This window comes from Fundulus heteroclitus, chromosome 16, assembly GCF_011125445.2.
Source record: "Fundulus heteroclitus isolate FHET01 chromosome 16, MU-UCD_Fhet_4.1, whole genome shotgun sequence".
In the NCBI taxonomy this organism is placed as follows: Eukaryota; Metazoa; Chordata; class Actinopteri; order Cyprinodontiformes; family Fundulidae; genus Fundulus; species Fundulus heteroclitus.
The window spans coordinates 25,528,553-25,549,805 of NC_046376.1; the positions used below are offsets into that span (position 1 = coordinate 25,528,553).

Below are 21,253 nucleotides of genomic sequence, written 5' to 3' on the forward strand. Positions count from 1 at the left end.
AACTAATATTCTGACTTGTGTGTCATCAGCATAGGTATGGTAAGAAATGCTGTAACACTAGGTTGTCTGAGCTAGGGAGGAGATTTTAAACATTGAATAGAAGTAGGCCAAGAACAGAGCCTTGTTGAGCCCCATATGTGACCTTTGTTCACTCAGATTTCTCACTGCCAAATGATCAGCTGGAGTCTTGCTTCCATTTTGTCACTTTGTGATTCGCTTATAGTTTAAATGTAGGTCAAGCATTCAAACTAAGACAGCCCCAAATCATGCAGATCTTCAGGGGGCCAGTACCGATCTCATCCACCTCAAAACAATATCACATGTTAACATGAAGTAATTAATTTCTATCTATCCTTTGAAGAGGAGAAGGAAAAAAAATGAAGGAACATTTTAATACATTAACATTTATTAAAATTAATATTCAAAAGATGTAGAGCAAATTTCAGTTTCCTTAAAAGCAAATGTTTGCAGTTCCCAAACAGTCCATGTAGTGTCAGTAGCAGACAAAAAAACAGGGTTTTAGGAAATGGGATCCATGAAAAACAAATCATCATGTCTGATCGATGATTGAAGATGGCAGAGATGTTGCAACTGAGGTCAAAAACAATAGCATGGAAAAAATAAAACAAAAACCACAAACAGTACTCTGCAACATTACACATTTTTAGGCAAAATTATACAAAAGAAAAATCATTACATTGGAAAAGGTTGTGTTGAATACAAGGACTTAAAAATCTAATTTAACAATATGACATGCTCAACCAATGTGGAGTTAATACTTCAAAAAAAGCTTTTTCAGATGAAAATAAACTGGATTTTTTTTAATGGTTCTAATGAGGGATCAGAGAGGACAGACTACTGTACTTTCATTTGAATGTGTCGCCTTTTTAAGTTAAAGACAATTTATGATAATCCAGGTCAAACTTGGGTAACTATAAGACATCTGGTTGAGTTGTATTATTTCAAATGAAAGAGATAAAAGGTACATTTTAAAAGCGTAAAGATTTTCTTTAATATAAACAAATCTGTAGGTATAAAAAGGAATTGACAAGCTTGCCTTATAATATGGTATTCCATTCATCAAGTATCAGCTTGCGTTAGAGCATAATCATGTCCATATCAATTCTCTCAGTCCTCTTTCTTTTAGACCTCTACATATAATGCGGTCTAAACTACAGCCAATATTTCTATAGCAAATTAGCACCTTAAGTTGTTCTCTTTAATGGTTAAAACATAAAAGCCAGGCATAAGACTGATAAATCTATTGCTTTATTAAAATTAAATGAATTATATAGTTCCAGTAAGGAACAGACAAGAGCTTGACCAGAAAGGAAGACATGGCAAAGGTTTATTACTTCAAACATCATTAATCACCTGATTCAACAAATACAAGATAAACAGTGGTTAAAAACAATAAATAGCTTCTCAGAAAAGCTATGACAAAAGTCAGTAACAAAGAAAATCTTCATTCATATTTCAAGTTTACTTCTTTCATTTAATTTTAATCCCAAATAACACATTACATCATTGGCTCCTCTTTCACCGTTAAAAACACAAATTAGCATTACAAGAACACAAACCAAGCATCAAAATCCTACTTGTGACACTTGCGCTATAATTTCGCTACACTGCTTTTATGCTTTGATTAACATATCTTATTTACTTCTACTGCTAAAATATAAACTGAACTAAACATACACTTCAAATATGTACAAAAAATGCTGCAGACTTTTACTGAAATAATGGACCCTTTGGTAAATCTGGGTGCTGTGTCATAGCCGAAGATTTTTATACATTTTCTTTTTGTGAAAACTGACAGAACTGGCGGACAACAGAAAGGACAAAGGAGGAGACAATGTGTTAGCAAAGGGCTTATGAATGCACACGTTGCTGTCAGGGGATTTAACCCAGTTCTGAACTTATGACTAGATATTCTGCTGTTGTTTTTTCCTTGATGTCAATACTAAAAACCTGATGGTTAGAAAGAAAATGTGTAAATGCCCCATTGTTCTTATGCATATCTGTCCAAAAGTCCTATCAATATTGTCGCTTGCGTGTCACATCTATTTACGTTTTCTGAGCACCAGGTACATAAGGCCGCTGATGAGAGTCATGGGAAAGCTAACCCACGCCACGATGTAAGAAGAACCGTAGGAACCTTCTTTGAGACTGAACAGATGGAAGTTCTTATTCTCTGCTGTGTAGATGGACACAGAGATCATCACACATAGAGCTGGAAGGAAGAGATAAAAGGTGAAAGATACAAGTTAGCAAGGCGACACATGATAATGATAATTTTACTGGATAATGATAATTTTACTGGAGCAGGAAAATCAAATATGTGTAAAAACAGTCACATGTTAAATATTTCAAAAAGCTTAAGAGTACTCAATTAGCTTTTTTAAGAAACTATGATTTCAAGCTACCCATTTGTTACTTTTTTCCTAGAATTTGCCTGTTTATCTTACCATTTTGCCACATATACCTGTGCATTTGTATATTATTTTTATCATTTGTTTCCAGGTGTGCAAAGGCATTGACACTCCTTGAACTTTCCCCTATTTGTCAAGTCACAATCACCAGTATTCAGTGATATAAATCACACACAAGTGAATTCTATTGTACAAAGTAGATATCCTTAATGACTTCTTAAGGCCAGGATTTTTTTTTTGCTTACTGCTCCTTTATAGGTATATTCAAGTGAGCTAAACACAAATGCATAGTTAGCTTTCTAGAGTTTTATTAGTAAAACATGATAAAACTGGCTCTAATTTTTCTTCTACTTTAATTAATTAATTAATTATGTGCTGTTATGCGCTATTTTATGTTGGTGAATTCAATAAAACCACAATGAAATCAATCGATTGTGAATGCAATGTGAGAAATGGGGAAGAGTTAAAATAATGTATATATTATAAGGCATTGTGCATGTAAGTAAATGCATTCCCTATACATAAATCTGCAGAAAAGACATTATACTATAGAAGAACTTGCCTTATTTCAAATATGATTAAAAAAGTGGAATAAATCACTGTGAAATGTACTAATAAACAATCCAACATACAACAGGACGATGGTGAAATTCCATAAATTAGCCAAAGCAAAAACATAATTTGCAAACATAAATACTTTTAACCAAATAAGCACCCAACCCACATCACTACAGTTCATCTTTAAGTGAGAGTACATGGTTGTATACAAACTTATACAACCGTTATTTTTATTCTGCTGAGCCTGCTGGGCCATTTGGAAGTCATGTAAATATGCAGTAAACAGTAGATATTGTCACTAGAAGTACTTTACCCTGTTCTTACATTTATAAATTACGTACTCTGAGTATTTTTGTCATGAGTTTCAAGTAGAATTCTTTTTTGCAAAAGTGTTTCTTCTGGTTACATTTCTTATTTTGTATTTATTTATTTTTATTCTAACCTTTAAAATACTATTCTTTGCACATAAGTATTTTTGTGCGTTGATTGGCTCATTTTTCCACTTTTACTTGAGCAAAAATGCGTTGAAGTATTGCTCAAGTAATTTACGGTGGACCATCTGCTGAGCAGGATGCCAACAGATGATTCTTTAACATCACAACCATGGAATCACAGGAACTATATTGTTATACAGAGATCCATGCCGCTCAGATTCAGCTGAGTTTCACTTTGCTGCGGTTAGTTCAGCTACAAACTGTTTATAAGCTCATCTGTGTAGCTAAACAAAGACAAAAAGAGAGGGAAAAGAGAATCAATGATGTGGACCTAAGGGTCAACATAAAAATACAGAGCTGCAGTAAAACAGTCGACGGGTCACTTGCAGCACATTGCTTTGCATAAAAGGGAATTCACAGACTCCGTGTTTTGCCTGAGTTATTGCCCACATCAGATGCATATTCTTAGTGGCAGAACTGCAAAAACACACCAAAACAATGCTGGGGAATGATGGGGGAAAAATTGTAGGGATAATGTTGGTTGATCTAAAGGAGCAATAAGTGATATTTCATCACTAGGTGGAGCTTGAGCACTGTCTATAGACCTAAACAAGATGTGTATCAAGCCACGCCCAACTCTACCTACAGCACTCTGCACCCATTTACCCCTTTCTACCCCATAGTTCTTCACAAAACAATTTTTAGCTCTATCTAAAATAATGACATTTTGTTTATTGCTCCTTTAAAATCGATACTGCTCTCGCTATAAACCCCATGCAGGACCTGATAGCCACAGATCAGTGAAATTCTGACTTATGAAAGATTGCATTTTTTATTTTATTTTAATTTTGCAAGATTTCATGGCAAGAAGTCTTGTTACACCTCCAGTTTTAATAGTAGCAATACCCAACAGTGGTAGTAATTTTCAGTTGACAACCTCACGCTGCTAAACTGGTTGCATGTGTGTCTTACGTACAGGCAAGCAACTGGATAATAGCTGTGAAGATGAACCTCTCTCCCTGTTTGATGCTGAACAGCTGAAGCATGAAGACAAAGAAGCTGACGCAGCACAAAATGGTGGCCAGGATGATGGCAGCCTGGACTGCCTGTAGGTAAGCTGAGGAAGAAAATTGAAAATTTGTTTCAAATGCAAACAGAACAAAATTAGGTTAGGAGCACAGAGGCAATGTTTTATCTTACCAGCACTGACAGAGTGGCTGTTCTCCACGGGGTAGCAGGTGGTGTTACAGGAGTACCACAAGTCCACATAGAGTGCATCCCGCCCAGCTGGTGACACGACCCACCACGCCTTTTAACAGGGAGGGATAAGTTGACACAATCAATAAGAGAGATCTTAAATTGTTGAGTATGGAAGATGTACATACATCATTAGTGTGCGCTTACATTGTGGATAGTAGCAACAAAGAGCAGAATGGCTGCAGCCAGGTGAAAGAGGATGATGAAAGCTAAGATGATCAACATGGCTCCCGTTCAGTCTGACCCACTAGTGCACAGGGTCTGTCTCTTTGGTTTACAGCTGGCAGGTAGCCGACAGGTTGTTTCAGGGGTTCTTGCCCTGGCTGGAACCGTAAGATGTATGTTGATGATTTTTGGGTAAGGCTGCTTACGGATGCTTGTGCTTTAGTTCAGACAGGCTGGGCTGCAGGGCGACGGTCAAGACTGGAGGAAAGTCTGTCACATGAAAAAAAAAAAAAAAAAACATCCTATTGAGAGCAATGTACTTGTTATATAATATTTTAACTGGAAACACAAGATTAAGTTCTTTAGTTTTAAGACCTAGGAATGTCACATACAGATTCTCACTGCAGGCTGCACTCCAACATCTAGCATTTCATAATAAACTCTTGAAAGGAATTTTTTGTTTCTTAGAAGATAAGAATAAATTCAAACATTTTTTTAAAAAAAAGTATGCTAACTTTAAACTAAATGAGAGGTGAAGAAAACACCATTACTGTGCATACTGTGCATAGTTTTCAACACATCTGGAGCCCATTCCCAGCCTTCAGCATTTACCAAACATCTGAGAAAAATTCAGCGGTAATAAAACAGAAAAAATAATTGTCGTCTCAAAGTCTCCCTTTAAATTACAGAGAAATGTTTGTGTTGTGTCTGCCGTTAAGCCTGCATCTGAGATCCTGTGCTTGTTAGTAAATACATCTGCTTTGAGTGGGAGTGTTTATTTCAAGGCCTTAATTCAGACAATGTCTTGTTGAGTGAACCAGAAACTTTAAATATACAATTCTGTCCTAGGCTGGAGACAACAGCATGACAATGTATATACAGCAGAACCGTTAAATTCAGCCAAATTCAAACTACAAACTGTAAATGAAGTATAGACAAGGTTTTGGTTTGGATCGGGGCTCGTCCTTTTGTTTGTTGTTTGAGGAGTCCCCTCAGCATCTGTGTGGTTATAACACAAAGTCATAGGGTTTGGCTACAGAAAACACAGATAAAAGTCATAACAAAAGTGTGACCATCTGATGAACATGCTATCAGCCATTTACATATCAATTCCCTGCATTCTTTGATTATAATCTGTGCAAGAAGATACAGTTAAAATGAAACTTCATTTTTATTTAATTACTCATGAAATATTACAGAACCTTACAAAAGTGTGAATAAAACATTAGATTTTCTTTCACACTTTGTCACATTAAAATGATAAACTTCAATATGTTTTATTATGTGAAACACCAGCACAAAGTTTTGGATAATTCTGTAGTATACAAATAGCTTAGCACAAATTCTCAATTGGATTTAGATCTGAACTTTGACTAGGCCATTCTAGTGCATGAATATGTTTTGATCTAAACCATGTTTTGATCTTTTGTTGCTGTGGCTCTATGATTTGGGCTGCTGTCAAGCTGGAATGTGAACCTTATCCCCAGTCTCAATCTCTTGCAGTTTCTAACAAAGTTTCTTCAAACATTGCCCTGTTTTTTCCCTTCATATCTGACCAGCTTTCCTGTATCTACTGAAGAAAAGCACCCCCTACAACATAATGCTGCCACCAACCTGTTTAACCACAACAATGATGTGCTTAAGGTAATGAGCAGATATTTACCCTTCACATGTATTGTTTTTACACAAAAGCCAAAAAGTCCTAGCCTCGTGAGACCATCCTGATCTCGCGAGCTTTCAAGGTTTCACTCGCAGATCAGTCTGGCTACTCTCCGTTAAAGAAAATTTGGAGCCGTTCACCAAACGAACGTCCAATCAGCGTTGGCTTTGAGGCGGGTTGAGGTGTGACGCAACGAGAAGCGCGACAGTTCAGTCTAAAGAACATGGCGGCTTCAGCCGATGAAACTAGCGTTAGCGTGGCTATGGAGCAAGTTTTATCGGAATTACAGAGTATTTCTTTGCTGAGCTAACGAGCCTTTACCTGCAGCAGCAAGAGTAGCTTGGCTTGTGGTTGTGTTTTCGTTGTCGCTCGTAACAGAGCGACGACGAAGCATGTTGACGAGTACGTCATATGCTTCGTTGATCTGATTGGTTTATTTGGCCCGTCTATCACCCACATAGGCCAATCAGCTAACCAGTATTTTCGCCCCTTCCCAAAATTACTTCAACGGAAGGTTTCCAGATGGATATGCGAAGCAAATCTATCTGGCGGCGTCAGGTTAAAAAAGTCCTTCCACCTTTGCGGTGTCCGCTACATTGCTTGTGTTAAAGGGGAGTGGGACTGAACATGGCTTTCTTTTTGCCATTTTAAAATTCAGGCCAGATTTGTAAACTGCACAACTAATAGATGTCCAGATTCTCCCATCTGAGCTAAACTGCTCTTCCAGATTTACCATTCGCCTACTGGCTGCTTCTCTGATGAATAATCAGTTTAGGTCGATGACGATGTCTTAGCAAGTTTGCAGTTGTGTCTCCATTTTCAGATGAAGCCTTGAAGAGAATGCTCAGTGAGATGTTGCACTGGGTTTGTATTTGGGGCTAAATGACAACGCCCTGCACAATTTTCAGATATTACTGTAAAATAAAGTTTTTAAAACCATGTATCACTTCCCTCCCACGTCACAATTTAAACCACTTTATGTTGATCTATTATAATTGTTGCATTAATGTTGTACATTTTTAGCCAGACATTCAAGTGACTTTAGAAATTAAGGAACTGAAACAGACTGAGCTCTGCAAAATAGCCGTTGATGTTCATATCTCAAGAATAATTTTACATGCAGTGTTTCCTGTCCAGTGTTCCACCCATAGCATCAGCAGGGCTCACTTAACTATGTCAAAGTAATACCAAAAATCTATTAAAAAGAGTTAAATGTCAACACTTACAACAGAATACCAAAAAATACCAAGTTGTTGCTGTGTAATATTACTAAATAAGGCATTATTACAAAATAATTCTGTATTAATAACTAAATAAGATTTTTTTCCCCAAAGCTTTGCTACTCTGATTACTATCACTGTCATTATTGAGAGTTTGGACACGTGTTTCAATATCTAACTTTTAAGATCTGACCTTCCCTTTTTTCTCTACAAGTGTCACTCACCGACTTTGGTAAATATAGAAGCCTCCAAAAATCTGTATAAACTACCTTTATAGCACTTCTTTAAGCATATAGGTGGGTTAAAACAGGACCGTAGAACAAACATAAAAATAACTACCGTCTGCTTTCTGTGTTTTGTGTCCCACATTAAACTCGTGTATGTGCAGATTATGTGGAGATATTATTTACACCATCTGACTTCAGGAACAGCCTCCCAATGACACTGTGAAGCTGTGGAGGCAGAGACCTACACATGTAAAGGCTCATGTGTGTTCACTCAGACACACAGGCAAAAACAGACAGCCAGACAGTAGTGGAATCAGTCTTGTCTGCCAAAGAACAGTTACAATAAAAACAACCTCCCACCACCAACAGGAAGCCAGCCATCATTTCTGTGTGCAAGCCGTACATGTGGCTGTGGCGTGGAACAGAACCTCCCAGTTTGAGGTGGGGGGGAGGGGGAACAGCAGCATTTATATTGAAATTTGGAGTGGGCACGCATCCCAATAAAGCATCTGAATGTGTAGGTATGGTGTAAGTTTTAACTTGCAGCGTCTGAGGAAAAAATAATAATAATTGGAATGAAACATATAAAAGTAAATGTGTCTAAAATGTATATAGTAATCACTTGTGAATTACACCCACGTGTACATGCACAACACAAGTAGAAGGCAATAAAATATTTAACTTTAAGACTCTTTCAGAGGTCCATATTTTCATTCATTTTGTTCTTTTTATGAGTCCTGTGTCCAGTGGCGGTTCTTATCAAGAATTGGACATGCCCCGCCTTCTACTGTCACCTAACCAGAGGTGGGTAAAGTAGCCAAAAATTATATTTAAGTAAGAGTAGCACAACTTCAACATATTTTTTTTTCAAGTAAAAGTATTCAGCAAAAAAAATACTCAAGAGTAAAAAAAGCATTCAGTAAGAAGGCTACTCAAGTACTGAGTAACTAATCATAACAGATCAGACAGACAAAATGTTATGTGCAAATGCTGGTATTTTAAAGACAAAAGATATACTAAAAACACTAAAGAAGAAACGCTTTTCTAAATATTTTTTTTCAACATTAAACTTGAAAGCAATACTTAAAGCAGTTAATGTACATAAAGTATGTCAGAACAGTGCAAAGTACTTCTAATAACAATGTCTAATGTTTATCGTACGTTCCTTTGACCTCCAAATGGTTCATTGAGGTCAGCAGATAGAAAATAACATTAAAATAACAAAGCTTGTGTACAAACAAGAAGTCTCACTTCAACATAAATTTAGTTTTTTGCACTGGTGCATTTTTGGTCAAAACAAGCATGTTCTTAATTCATGAAGTTACTCACTGTAGGTAGAGTAGTCAGAAATTTTACTGAAGTAAGAGTAGCGATTCTTGAGTAATACTAGGACTCAAGTAAAAGTAAAATGTACAGGGCAGTAAAACTACTCCTAAAGTACATTTTGCTCAAAAAGTTACTTAGGTAAATGTAACTGAGTAAATGTAACTAGTTACTACCCACCTCTGCACCAAACAGAAATCATTTAAATTCCTGAGCAGGATAAAATGCAGTGCAGTCCTGCACAAAATACTAAAAATACTCCTAGATCCCCTATTCTCAGGAGCAGAAAGCAGGGTGTGCCAACTCCCCAGTGACAGCACCTTTATAAAATGTTCTGTCACTACGAGTACCATTCCACAAATGTCCACTATGTGTCATTTGATTCACAAAAAGACTTTTATCCAATTCCTTTAAAAATCTCACAGGGCCACACAAATCATCCATCCATCAATTTTTCCTACCAGCTTGTCCTTGCAGCATTGCGGGGCAACTAATCTCCAGCGGTCATTGGGTGAGAGGTGGGGGTACACCCAGGACAGGTCGCCAGTCCATCTCAGGGCAACACAGAGACACACAGGACCAACAAGTGTGTACACCCATACGCTAAGGGCAATTTTAGAGAAACCAATAACTTGTTTTTTGATCGGTCATAGGAAGCCAGTGTACCCACAAAGAACCCACGCATGCAAAAGGAGAACATGCAAACTCCATGCAGAGAGACCACAGGCTGGGATTTGAGCCTAGGACCATCTTTCTGCAAGGGACAGTGCTACTAAGTGCTCCACCGTGCAGCCCCCACACATCAGACAAGCTACAGAGCAAACTAAATGACTACATCCACCTCTGACATCCAGGTCTAATCTAACTGACAGGAGAATTATTTGGTGAAACAAAATAAACCTTAACACACACACACACACACACACACAGTTGCAGCTGTAACTACTATCAGTCTCAGTGAAAAGGGGAGGAGGCAGAGTGAGAAGAAAAGAATTTCTAATGGAGTAAGAACATTACGAGTGTAAACACAAACACACACATATTTTTGGTTTACCCAGGAACTTAAAAAAAGGGGGGGGGATCTGTTTTAAATATTCAACAGCCTAAACTGCATAGAGACCGGACATTAAAGCCAATCAATGATTTGGCAATGCATTATGTAAATATAATTATGCAATTTCCTCATTGTGTGTCTATTCCTTTGAATATAATGTTTTACATGTAGGAAACAAAAAATACTATTAACACTACTGTCTCACCTCACATTTTCATTATTACATTATTATTTTCCGTTAATCTTTTTGATACACTAAACCCATTTAAAGATTGTAAAGTTTTTCCTTGGGTGACTAAAAGCAAAGCATCCATCAAGCATATATTTCGTAGGTCTACATTTATCACAGAAATATTTTAATTGGTAATCTCATTTAAGCAGCGGTATTGTGTGCATATTAGATGTGGGCCTTCTGTACCCAAACAGTCCTCCAGCTCGAAAACAAGTGATGGGACTGTATGTGCTTACTCTATCCGAACTAGTACCACATATTGAAGTGGTAGAAGTCAGATTTTTTGGGGGGTGAAAAGATCGGAATTGGGCCGTTCACACAGCGAAAAAGACAGACATGGGTTGCATATAGGCAAAATAAAAATAAAAAAAATCGGATTTGGGTCGCATTTCCCTGCAGTGTGACCATAACCTAACTGTTTTCCTTCTAAGACTAATGCTTTTGGAGCTAATAAAAGTGGATTTTTTTATTTTGTCACTTTTTGATTTAACAGCCCATGTAGTCAAAGCCAAAGACAAGTACTGAAGTACGAAAAAAGAGAGACCCAAACGTAAAGCACGCTTTTATGATGCAAGTCACTTTAACTTGAGTCCATTTTCCGGGCTTAGTCTGCACTGCATGAGAGGATCCGCCGTATTTGATGCTTGGAAACTCTGACTTCAGGCTTGGTGGAACCAAATATAAAAGAGCCACAGAGACAGATAAACTCCAACCACCTTTCCTGAACGCACCAACACATACAAAGACAAGCCGGCACACATGCAGCCATTCCTGCTCTCCACTCAGCCTTTAAATAGGAGGCTGGGGTACTCAGTGTGTGTGTGTGTGTGTGTGTGTGTGTGTGTGTGTGTGTGTGTGTGTGTGTGTGTGTGTGTGTGTGTGTGTGTGTGTGTGTGTGTGTGTGTGTGTGTGTGTGTGTGTGTACTGATTCCCTTGCCTGATGGAAAATGCTGACTTTTAATGTCCTTTTTTACTCCTTTCATAAAACACAAAGCCACAGACTTAACTGGGCTGCTGAGTCTCACTCCCCCCCGTCTCTTGCAGTGTCCCACTCTTCCTTTCTCTGTCTGCCTCTCTGTTTCTCTCAGCCCTGCTGTGGAAAAGGGTGACTGAGATATAAAGACATCAAAAATATTCTTCACTATCTGAACAACTTGTACGCAGAAAAACCTCAATCTGATTATAAAAGGAGGCTTAATACTCAAATATCTGTTTGGCATAGAGTGTTAAAAAAAATCCGACCAACATTTAAAAATTATGCCTTGATTGTATTTATGTGGGTGGATTTCAACAAAAACAACAACTTTCAGGTCAACTGAACATCAGTGAATTTATAAAGTAGCAATAATAGGAAATCACAAATATCACTCGCTTGAAATAAAACGGATCAGTCTCAGATTATTAAAAAAAAAAGATTATAAAATCCATTTTGTCAATAAGAAAAGAAACAAAACAAAGACCTGAAACTACTTAAATGCCATTTTAAGGGAAATTAATATGAACATTTAAAGCATAGTCAGCTGGCTGAAGGTTGAACAATAAAAATAATATCAGCTTCTTGTCTCCCTTACTTTGGTCCAAAATTCAGACTGAAATGTCATTTCTCTTTGGAAATCCACTTTGGACCTCAGCAGGTATGGATTCCTCACAATGACAAAGTGGGCAGGTCAAATTAGAATTCAACAATTTAGGTTCTTTCATTTCTTACAATGTTAATGTTGTCTGTAACAACACAAACACCATTGGTGCCCTTGTCCCATGAGAGCCCAGAAAGGACCCCTTCTACACTGGCTCAAGCACTGAGCACTGGTCATTCAAGTTTTTTTGTTTTTTTTCTGGCCTTTACAGTTTGGGTAGGCTCCTAAATAAAAGTCATGATTTGTCTGTTTTCAGTGTAAAAGTAGAATGTTCAAAACTTTTTTCCCCAAAGATAGCTCCACTATTGTTATTGCGAGTAGCAACGTGTTAACCTTCAGAACTCTGAAGGCTATAATATACACAATACCGGACTTACAGTCAGCAACTCCTACAACATCCAAGAGAGCAAGTCAGTGAGCTAGGACCACAAGAATGTGACGGTACGCTATAATCTGTGGCCTGTGCTAAACCACAGTTTCTGGTAAATACAAGTTTCTGGGACAATTAAGCCGCTTTGTTATTTACCGGCTGGACTTCATTTGTTATCTCCGCTCACGGGATCCATTGAGCCGTCAAGCCTTGAAGACAGGTAAAGATCATTGACCGCAGCTCCAGCACCTTTATTCAAAAACTACCATGTGCGTTCACATCTACGTCAAATAGAGCTGATTCAAACCCAAAATGTTTGGAGTTTACCAGCCAAACAAAGACGGGGAAAACTCCTGTCCTTCAGCTAAAATGGAAACATTGTAAAAACTGAAGAAAAAAAATCCTCTGTAGTACTTTTTTTTTTTTTTTTTTCAGAAAAAAAAAACCCTGCCATTTTTAATTGGAAGCCAGGCGTCTTTACATTGGCAGCCATGCTGTAGTTTATTGTTAGAGAAAACACAAAAAGCACATCCCATCTCATCGCCAAACCTAATAAACAAACAGATTTGTTTAGGAAGCACGCACAGAAGCGCACAAGAAAAGCACGTACACACACACACACACACGCACAGCAGAATGTAAACATCAGTCCCACAGAGTTACAACTTAGTTCTAGTTATAATTACATAAAACCACTGAAATAGCTGTAATCCATAACGCTTTTGTTTGTAATACGCCTTTAAATGAGAAGAACAGGCAAGCAAGTCCACTCTAACAACAGGAAAAGGTTTTCTGAAACAATGAAAAAAAAAACTGGATAACAGATGAGAAGGCACTTTTCTCCAGGCAAAGTTCGTCCAGAGGGTACAACGACAGGATAGGCTCCAATTCAAGGCCAAATTTTCCATAATATATCCAACTTAACTGGCCCATATTAAATATGCACATAAATTAGGAGAACAATACATTTTCTTACAATTTTGTGGATGCTGAGGCAGCATAATATAATTTTGCATGGTCCCTAAACATTCTCATGTTAAAATGCCATACTTTTACAGAGTCCAGGTTCCTACTTTCTCAGTCTTTTTTAGCCTATTTTATGAGTGAATACAAAAGTTTATTATACAGTTATGGACAGACAGGGAGATGGGGAATAGAAAGCCCAAATATCTTTCCAAATTCTATTTTCTTTTTTTTTATACTTATCCCAGCCTGGGAAGTATTTTTTTCTCCACATTTATCCAGAGTTCATTAGTACCCTCACAGCAGGAATAAAGCTCAGTCTTCTCCATATTTAGGTGTTCTGTGAACGGTGGGCGTGGTTCCAAAGCACATAATGCTGGAGGGTTGTTCTCTCTTGTAGAACCTCACTCAGTCATTTTTTTAATAGTTGTTATTGTTTTGCAGTTAGACGATTGCAATTACACAGATGAATGAAAACTATCCAGGTAAAATAGTAAAATAAATATGTAATGCACCCAAATGTGGAATCTTTAAAAGGTATTTCATCTCTTTTTAAGAAGACTTAATGTGCAATATGGTAATGGGGGGGGGGGGGGATTTGTCTTTTAATTATCTTTTTCTAAATGTTCTCTCAACTGCACCCGTAGCTCCTTCAAGGCTTCCAGTAAGGACACCGCCATTTTTATTCCTGAATGTTTATTGTTCATACAGTAAACAAGACATTTAACATTTAGCCTCCAGCTTCTTGAATCCAGCAGATAGTACTGGATGAAGTGAAAGAATAGATCGAATATACTTCATTTACAGCACTCACTGGGTGAAGCATTTCTATAAACCAAGCCAGAAAGGATGCTAAAGTTTAACATAAAGTGACTGAACAGCGGAAAGTGAAGTTATTAAAGTTGACACCTCTTTAACTAATTAAGAGTCTACAGGGTCTGTCAGCTAATTCCGTAAATGCCTCTGTATCTGCGCTGTTCATTAAACGTAGCATTTCTGAAGCTTTCAAATATTTTTACTTGGTGGAGCTATTAAAGTCTAGACGGCTGCAAAGGTGCCTAAAAAAATGATGCAGACACAAACACACACACACACACACACACACACACACAAGTGTTTTCTTCCTCGGCTTAGACCTCCCTCTGACATTGGAATTCCTTCATGTCGATTGCCAACAGGATTTTTATGTGCCAGTTTCCTTTTTTTTTTTTCATACATTCCTTATGTGACAGCCCTGAGTAATGACTTCCAAATGGCATAGTGAGACAGGAAGAAGATCTCTTCTGTCCTCTCCATCCCCACCTGTTTACTATTCCCCTGTTGTCTGCCTCTTTTCTTCTCCTCCTAAACCCTCTACTCTGTTCAGCGGCAATATATCTGTCAGCACAGCTTCTAACCCTTTACATGCCTTGCTCTTGTCCCATTTATAAAATATCGCACACCTCTCTTGTCAGATGCACGCACTTACCAGCACCTCCAACCACCGTGAACTAAAGCAAACAGATACCAAGGGATATCTGGGACAAGATAGTCGATTTGTACAACAATAAAAGGACCTTCAAGACCCACAGTAAGCGAACCCTGATGAGAATGTGATACCTTTTTGAATGATTATTCTTATGAGGTGAGGATGATAATTGGACAGACAGGGGGATCCGCCAATAACTGCACAGGTGGAGCTTCTGTTGGTTGGGACCAGCGGGAACACCAATGGACCAAGTACTGGACTCACAACTTTAAGCTCTTTGCTTCAGAGAGCAACAGGTTCATCTTAAAGATCAAAGCTACACCTTCATCAAAACGATTAATATTTTAAAAAAAATAATACATCCATAGAATGTCTAGTGTTGTGCAAAAGAAAAGGATTAATTTCACTCACAAAATTATAGTATATAAATATTTGTTTTATACATTTTGACAAGTCCAAAATATATAAATATTTTCTGACGGCAACATGGCCGCAAAAGGATTCTGCACCAATAGGAACAGCAGGTTGAAGTCACATGAGAGGGAGCTCAGGTGTTGCCAGATCGTAGTAGTGCTGTCATAGTGCTGACAAATGGCTTCTTCTGTGCGTTACATTTCTAAGATTAAAGCTGACCAAAGAGAAGCTAAACAAGGGTGAACATCGGTCAAGCTTTTGAGGGTTGGTGCTGACTTAAGAAAGCAGAGGATGCATCTTTCCGTCTGGAAAGGTACATTAAATGTTTGCTAATGGCAACTACAGAACCTGGCAACCGGCTGGCAAACAGTACAACTGAAGGTTTAAATGACAGCAGGGGCGCACGCCACCTACTGGCCAGGATGACTTACATAAAGCTCCTTTAATTTTTCCAAAATGATTCAGAGAAGGCTAAGGAGAAACAGTGTAAAAGAATAGGTAGTATGACCCACAGAGCGCCATCCATGCAGTCCAGCACGAAGGTGGAACAATTATGGATTCTGACTGCTTTTTCCATGCCTCCCTGAGGGACTAAGTGTCCTAAAGTCCTGGAGAAACTTGTATCTCAGCCTGAATGTTTTTCTTTCTTTCTTTTTCTTGGCATAACATAGGCCCAAAATATGTCACCAATGAAACAGAGGAGTGGCAAAAGGTAAAGCAAATAATGTTGTGAAGTGGCCTAGCCAGTCTCCATACTTGAATTCTACAGAACCATCTTCAGAGAAAGCTGAGGGTTTGGGTTGGTAATTAGCTGCCAAGGCACGAAAAGGATTTAGAGATTCGGTAAAGAGAAGTAGGTTTAAACTCTCTAATACCATACTTGCCTGTATTTGTAGGACAGTTAGTAATTTGAAGTTAGAAGATTTCAAATCCAAAAATTGTTTTCATCACATCATTTGTGAAGTTTAAAGTCCTTCCAATGGGATATCAGAGGAAGTGCCAGAGGAACCAGTTTCGTACCCCACCGATTGTTGTGCACTGCAGGACAACTGGCAACAAGAAAGTTTCTATACTTTTTACTCTCTTAAAAAAAAAAAAGACAGATTTGGCTGTTATATTTGGCTAAATATTTCTGGTCACAAAACACATGGAAAGGCATGATATGAAAACCAAAGGATGTCCCACCCATCTTTCTCATTGAGGAATTACTGTTTCAAGCAACTTGCATGTCTGTTAAGCAGCTGACTGCAGGCAGGTTATCCAAGCCCTTTCCCCAGCTAATATAAACTTTGTAGAGGTATCTTAGTCAATGAAGAGAGGAACAACAGAAAGGTACAATATTCTGCTACTAAATGTAGTTCTTGCAACTTTTCCTGTTTCAAAATCCCATAAACAATAAATTAAAAAGTTATAAATAGCATTATCAAAACAGTAACAAAATGCAGAAAAGGGAAGGGAAAATGATCAAATCACTTTTGTCAAAAGTGATTAGATTTAATTAAAATATTTGAGTATACAGTGATACAGAAACATCATGCCATTTTTTACTCAATGTTATCATTCTATGAGGGTTTAATTCTGACTTATCCAAACCTCATGTGGCATTAAAGCAACAATGTGGCTTTACATAGAATGTCTTCCTTGATTCAGAATAAAAAAAAAGTGTTGCAGTGTATCAGATAAAAATACAATCCTGCTGGATATTCATACTGATATGGAGTAGGTAATATGTTAGGAACTAAAGGATGGCACATCATTTGATGAAAAAGATAAACCCACATAGGGCTTAACCCAAAGGGAGAAAGTGAAAATGGAAACAGATACGGCGAGCTGTACCAATCTGCTGAAATGTCACTGCAGCAACTCAGAATGATCCTCTGTAGTTTCTATGGCCCCGGGCACATGTAAACATGTCTGATATTATTGAGGAGTGCTTCTTTATGAGGAGGCAGGTGGTGTCCTGGGTTATCTCCTCCCAGGTCCTGACCAGGGCAGCACTGAGCTCCTGGACAGTGAGAGGGGCAACCTGGTGGCGTCAGATGGACCTAAACATGACGTTCTAGAGAGGTTCTGTTGAATTTAGGTCAGGGGAGCATAGAGGCTAGTTTATGGTATCAATTCCTTCATCCTCCAGGAACTTGGTGCACACTTTTGCCACAAGAGGCCAGGCATTGTCATGCACCTGGAGGAATCCAGGACCCACTGGAGCAGCAGAGGGTATAATAATAGATCTAAGGGTTTCATCCTGATACCTAATTGCAGTCAGGGTGTCATTATTTATCCTTTACAGGTCTGTGCGTCTCTAAATGGATTTGCCTCCACTGACCCACCACCAAACTGACCATCCTGAGTAATGTTGCAGGCAGCAGCACATTCACTGCAGCTTCACCAGACCCTATAACGTCTGTCACATGAGGTCAGAGTGGACCTGCCCTCATCTGTGAAAAGAACAGGACGCCAGTGCCGAACCTGCCAATTAAGACGTTCTCTGGGAAATGCCAGCCGAGCTCCATGGCACCAGGTAGTGAGCCCACGGCCCACTGGACGACCTCTTTAGGGTCCAGGTATCGACCCATGCCAGCAGTAGTGGCACTGACCCTGGTCAAATGCAAAACTACTGAAAAGCAGTCAAAAAAAGAGGATTTCTGTTTAGGTGTCGTCTCATTGTTGACCCATTTCGAACACCTGTAGTTAATTTCCTTAACATCAAAGCAGATTAACATCTTCCTCTACCACTGAACTGACCATATCAACACTCCAGAAGTTTAACTGTCCAGATGTTATACTCTGATTAAAGTTTCTTTATGTTTTTTTAGCAATGTATTTTTAATTTTATCCACAAGAGGGCGCCCTAAGTAGCGGGAGACTAATAGTGATGGACTACCACATATAAATTAAAAAGACGTGCGCTATCCATGACAAATTATTACAAAAACTATTATAAAATGTATATTTTACATAATCCACTTATACTCATACATGCTCGAATTTTTGTATAAGTATCCCAAAGTCACTAAAATACCCATTTCATTATAATGGAAAGCCCTAATCATTTTACTACTGATAATGACCATTTCAACTGGTCATGATTAGGACATTTGACTATTGCCGTGAAATCGCCATTTTAGTGGTTTGAGGTTGTACAGAAGAACAAGCATGAGTCCCCTAGAACAGTAAACAGAATAGATAATGTGTGTAACAACGCACATTTATGATGATTTTATGAGTAAATGTATATTGATATATTTCCGCGTTTTTTTTTTAATTCTGAGTTATATCTGCCGATAAAGTTAGGGATGATTTCAGCAATTTGACCATCTCTTGCTTTTAAATGCGCCGTAAAAAATACAGTTTTAACTTTGAAGGGGGATGTTTTTGTTTTGTTTTTTCTGAAGGCGCAAGTATGAAAAAAAAAAAAAGAAAAGTCTTCATTAACTTTGAGTTACCGTGGGAGACCTGCAAATTTCCTGCTTCAACCGAAGGAAACAAAGATGGACTGTTTCTCTTCCTTCCCAATGAACCAAACCTTCATTCAAAAGCCCTGAAACTTTGGCTTTTCCTAAAACACACACACACACAACACACACAACACACACACACACACACACACACACACACACCACACACAGACAACGCCCCTTTCATCTGCAGCGTCTGAGTTACGAGCTTAGTAAAAATATCCACAGGCTAAACGGGACGGAAACAGACTTTTTAAAAGTCTCAAAAGTAACTCTAAAATCAGCAAAATTCGTGGAATACCGGTATTAGTGCGCAGTTTTCTCCCAGAGAATAAAAACACTTACAATAATAAATAAATACATATCTGAATAAACTGAGAATTCCAGACATTTCAGTGGACCAAAAAAAAAAAAAAAAATTCGACTTTACTCACCGAGTTTGGAGCGTGAAGGAAGCAAATGTGTGTGAAGTTTCCAAGAAATAAAACTGAAAGATTCGAGAGAAACTTAAACGCCTCCAAACGTTACGCACAGCAGGAATCTTTACTCGAAGCCCCCCTTCTCAAAAACAACCACACACACTAAAAAAAAAAACAGTCCACTCTAGGCTCACGCTCTCTGACCCCGGCTGTCGCGAGCGCGCGTGTGGGAGGGCTCGAGGCAGGGTGTGGTTTCTGGTCGGAGCTGGGCGAGGGAGCTGTGCGCGAGGCTCTGTGTGAGGACAAAACCAACGATGGTTAGTGCGGCATAAATTGAGTGACTCTAGGAAATGAATTCGTGTGTGCGTGAATGTATTTGGGGATTCGTGGGAAAAGCGTTTCCTCACACGTGGAAAGAAGAAGAGGGGGGAGAGAAAAGTTCAGTTAGAGGCAGACTAGAGGAAATTAAAGAGATGATAAGGGGATGAAAAGTCAGGAGCAGGGTTTGAAGGTTCAGGAAGAGTGCATGAGTCTGAGGAAGGAGGAAATAGAATATGATCGTAATCCTACAGAGAGCCTTACAAAATGATTCATTTCCCTTGAGGTTTTTCACATTTTGCCACGTGACCGCCACAAGCCTTAATGTATTTTAGAGGGATTTTATGTTGACCAACATAAAATAGTGCATAATTGGTTGGTGGCTGACAATGTTGTATGTTTTTTAAAAGCTTTTTTCCTTATTAAAAAAAAATAGTTTGGCACCTCCAGTCTATATTTCATATGGTAACTTTCTGCTGCTATTCCAGTTTCATTTATTCTCACGGGGCTGAGTCAGACCAGTAGATAAGAGGAAAACAGTCTCATGATGGATACTTATTTAGGACAAACTTACAGGAATTTGGGAGGGAACCCGCACAGGACATAGGATGAATAACGTAATTGGAATGTCAACTGAACGATCACAAGAAGAGGTCAATTGACTGAATGTACCACATCCATGTGGGAAGCAAGACTACGAACTGAGAGAGAACGGCAAATTGTCATAGCATAAAAACAGAGGGATCGAGGAAAGCTAAATAAACACAGGAAACATGCGTAGCAAATACAATAAACAGTGAACAATGAATGGAGATACAAAAAACACATAAAACTGAAAACAAAACTAAATGAGACAAAACACAGAAACTGCTACAATGACAAAACAACAACAAAACTCACAAGCAGTTGAGGCTGGTGATAAAAATAAAACAGAGATTCGGGCGGATGCGCTAGAGTTCAGGGATTACTACATCAAACTCTACTGGAACATAAATTTGGCTCCTCACTCCTTCAGGCCGGCAAATGTTCAATGATTTTCTTATTGAGATCTAAGATTTCACAAACCAGTCTGTTTTCCACGGAAAGCATGGTCAGAAGATTCAGCCTCACCTGGCTTCTGACTAATATTTTTCATTCTTTTCAAGGTTGAGAAGCACATCCCAGCTTCTTCTGTGGTCATGCGGGGATGACGGTGTTTAAAACAATGACAGTTTCTGATAAGACCTCTTCTAGGTTGTTCTCCATGAACAACCTAGAAGAGGTCCACAGCACCACAACAGGCTCTGGACTCTGCTATTGATGAGACCATGTTTCCTCTTCAGCCTGCTACCATCCAGTATCGGGTCGGCCTTCAGGGTGCTGTGCAGTGCATCTTCGGGAAATGACCCATGATGTTCCCCTGCAACAAGGTGAATAGTTCTCATGGTCCATTAAGACCCCAACAGAAAACCGTGGTGATTAGGTGATCAGCTGCAACGTGACAATGATGTATTTAAAGTGGCATTTGAAACATTTTTCAAAATGCCACAATGCAATACAATACAATGTAATGCAATTAAAGAGTAGCTGTGTTTCAATTCAATTTTCAGGCATAATAACCAGGAGACGCACAGCGTAACGTCGTCATATGTTGATGTGTTGGCT

At 38.6% G+C, this 21,253-nt stretch overlaps 1 protein-coding gene across 1 annotated transcript; it reads right to left on the reverse strand.

Annotated features, from left to right (window-relative positions):
- Positions 1-388: 388 nt before the first annotated feature.
- LOC118556558 (epithelial membrane protein 2-like) lies at positions 389-19,489 on the reverse strand. Its single transcript, XM_036148259.1, has 5 exons — positions 19,307-19,489; positions 4,829-5,116; positions 4,625-4,733; positions 4,401-4,541; positions 389-2,233 (listed from the first exon to the last, which is right to left on the reverse strand). Exons 2-5 carry the CDS (start codon positions 4,904-4,906, stop codon positions 2,064-2,066), a joined length of 498 nt encoding a protein of 165 aa, XP_036004152.1. The 5' UTR covers positions 4,907-5,116; positions 19,307-19,489; the 3' UTR covers positions 389-2,063.
- Between the last annotated feature and the right edge of the window lie 1,764 nt (positions 19,490-21,253).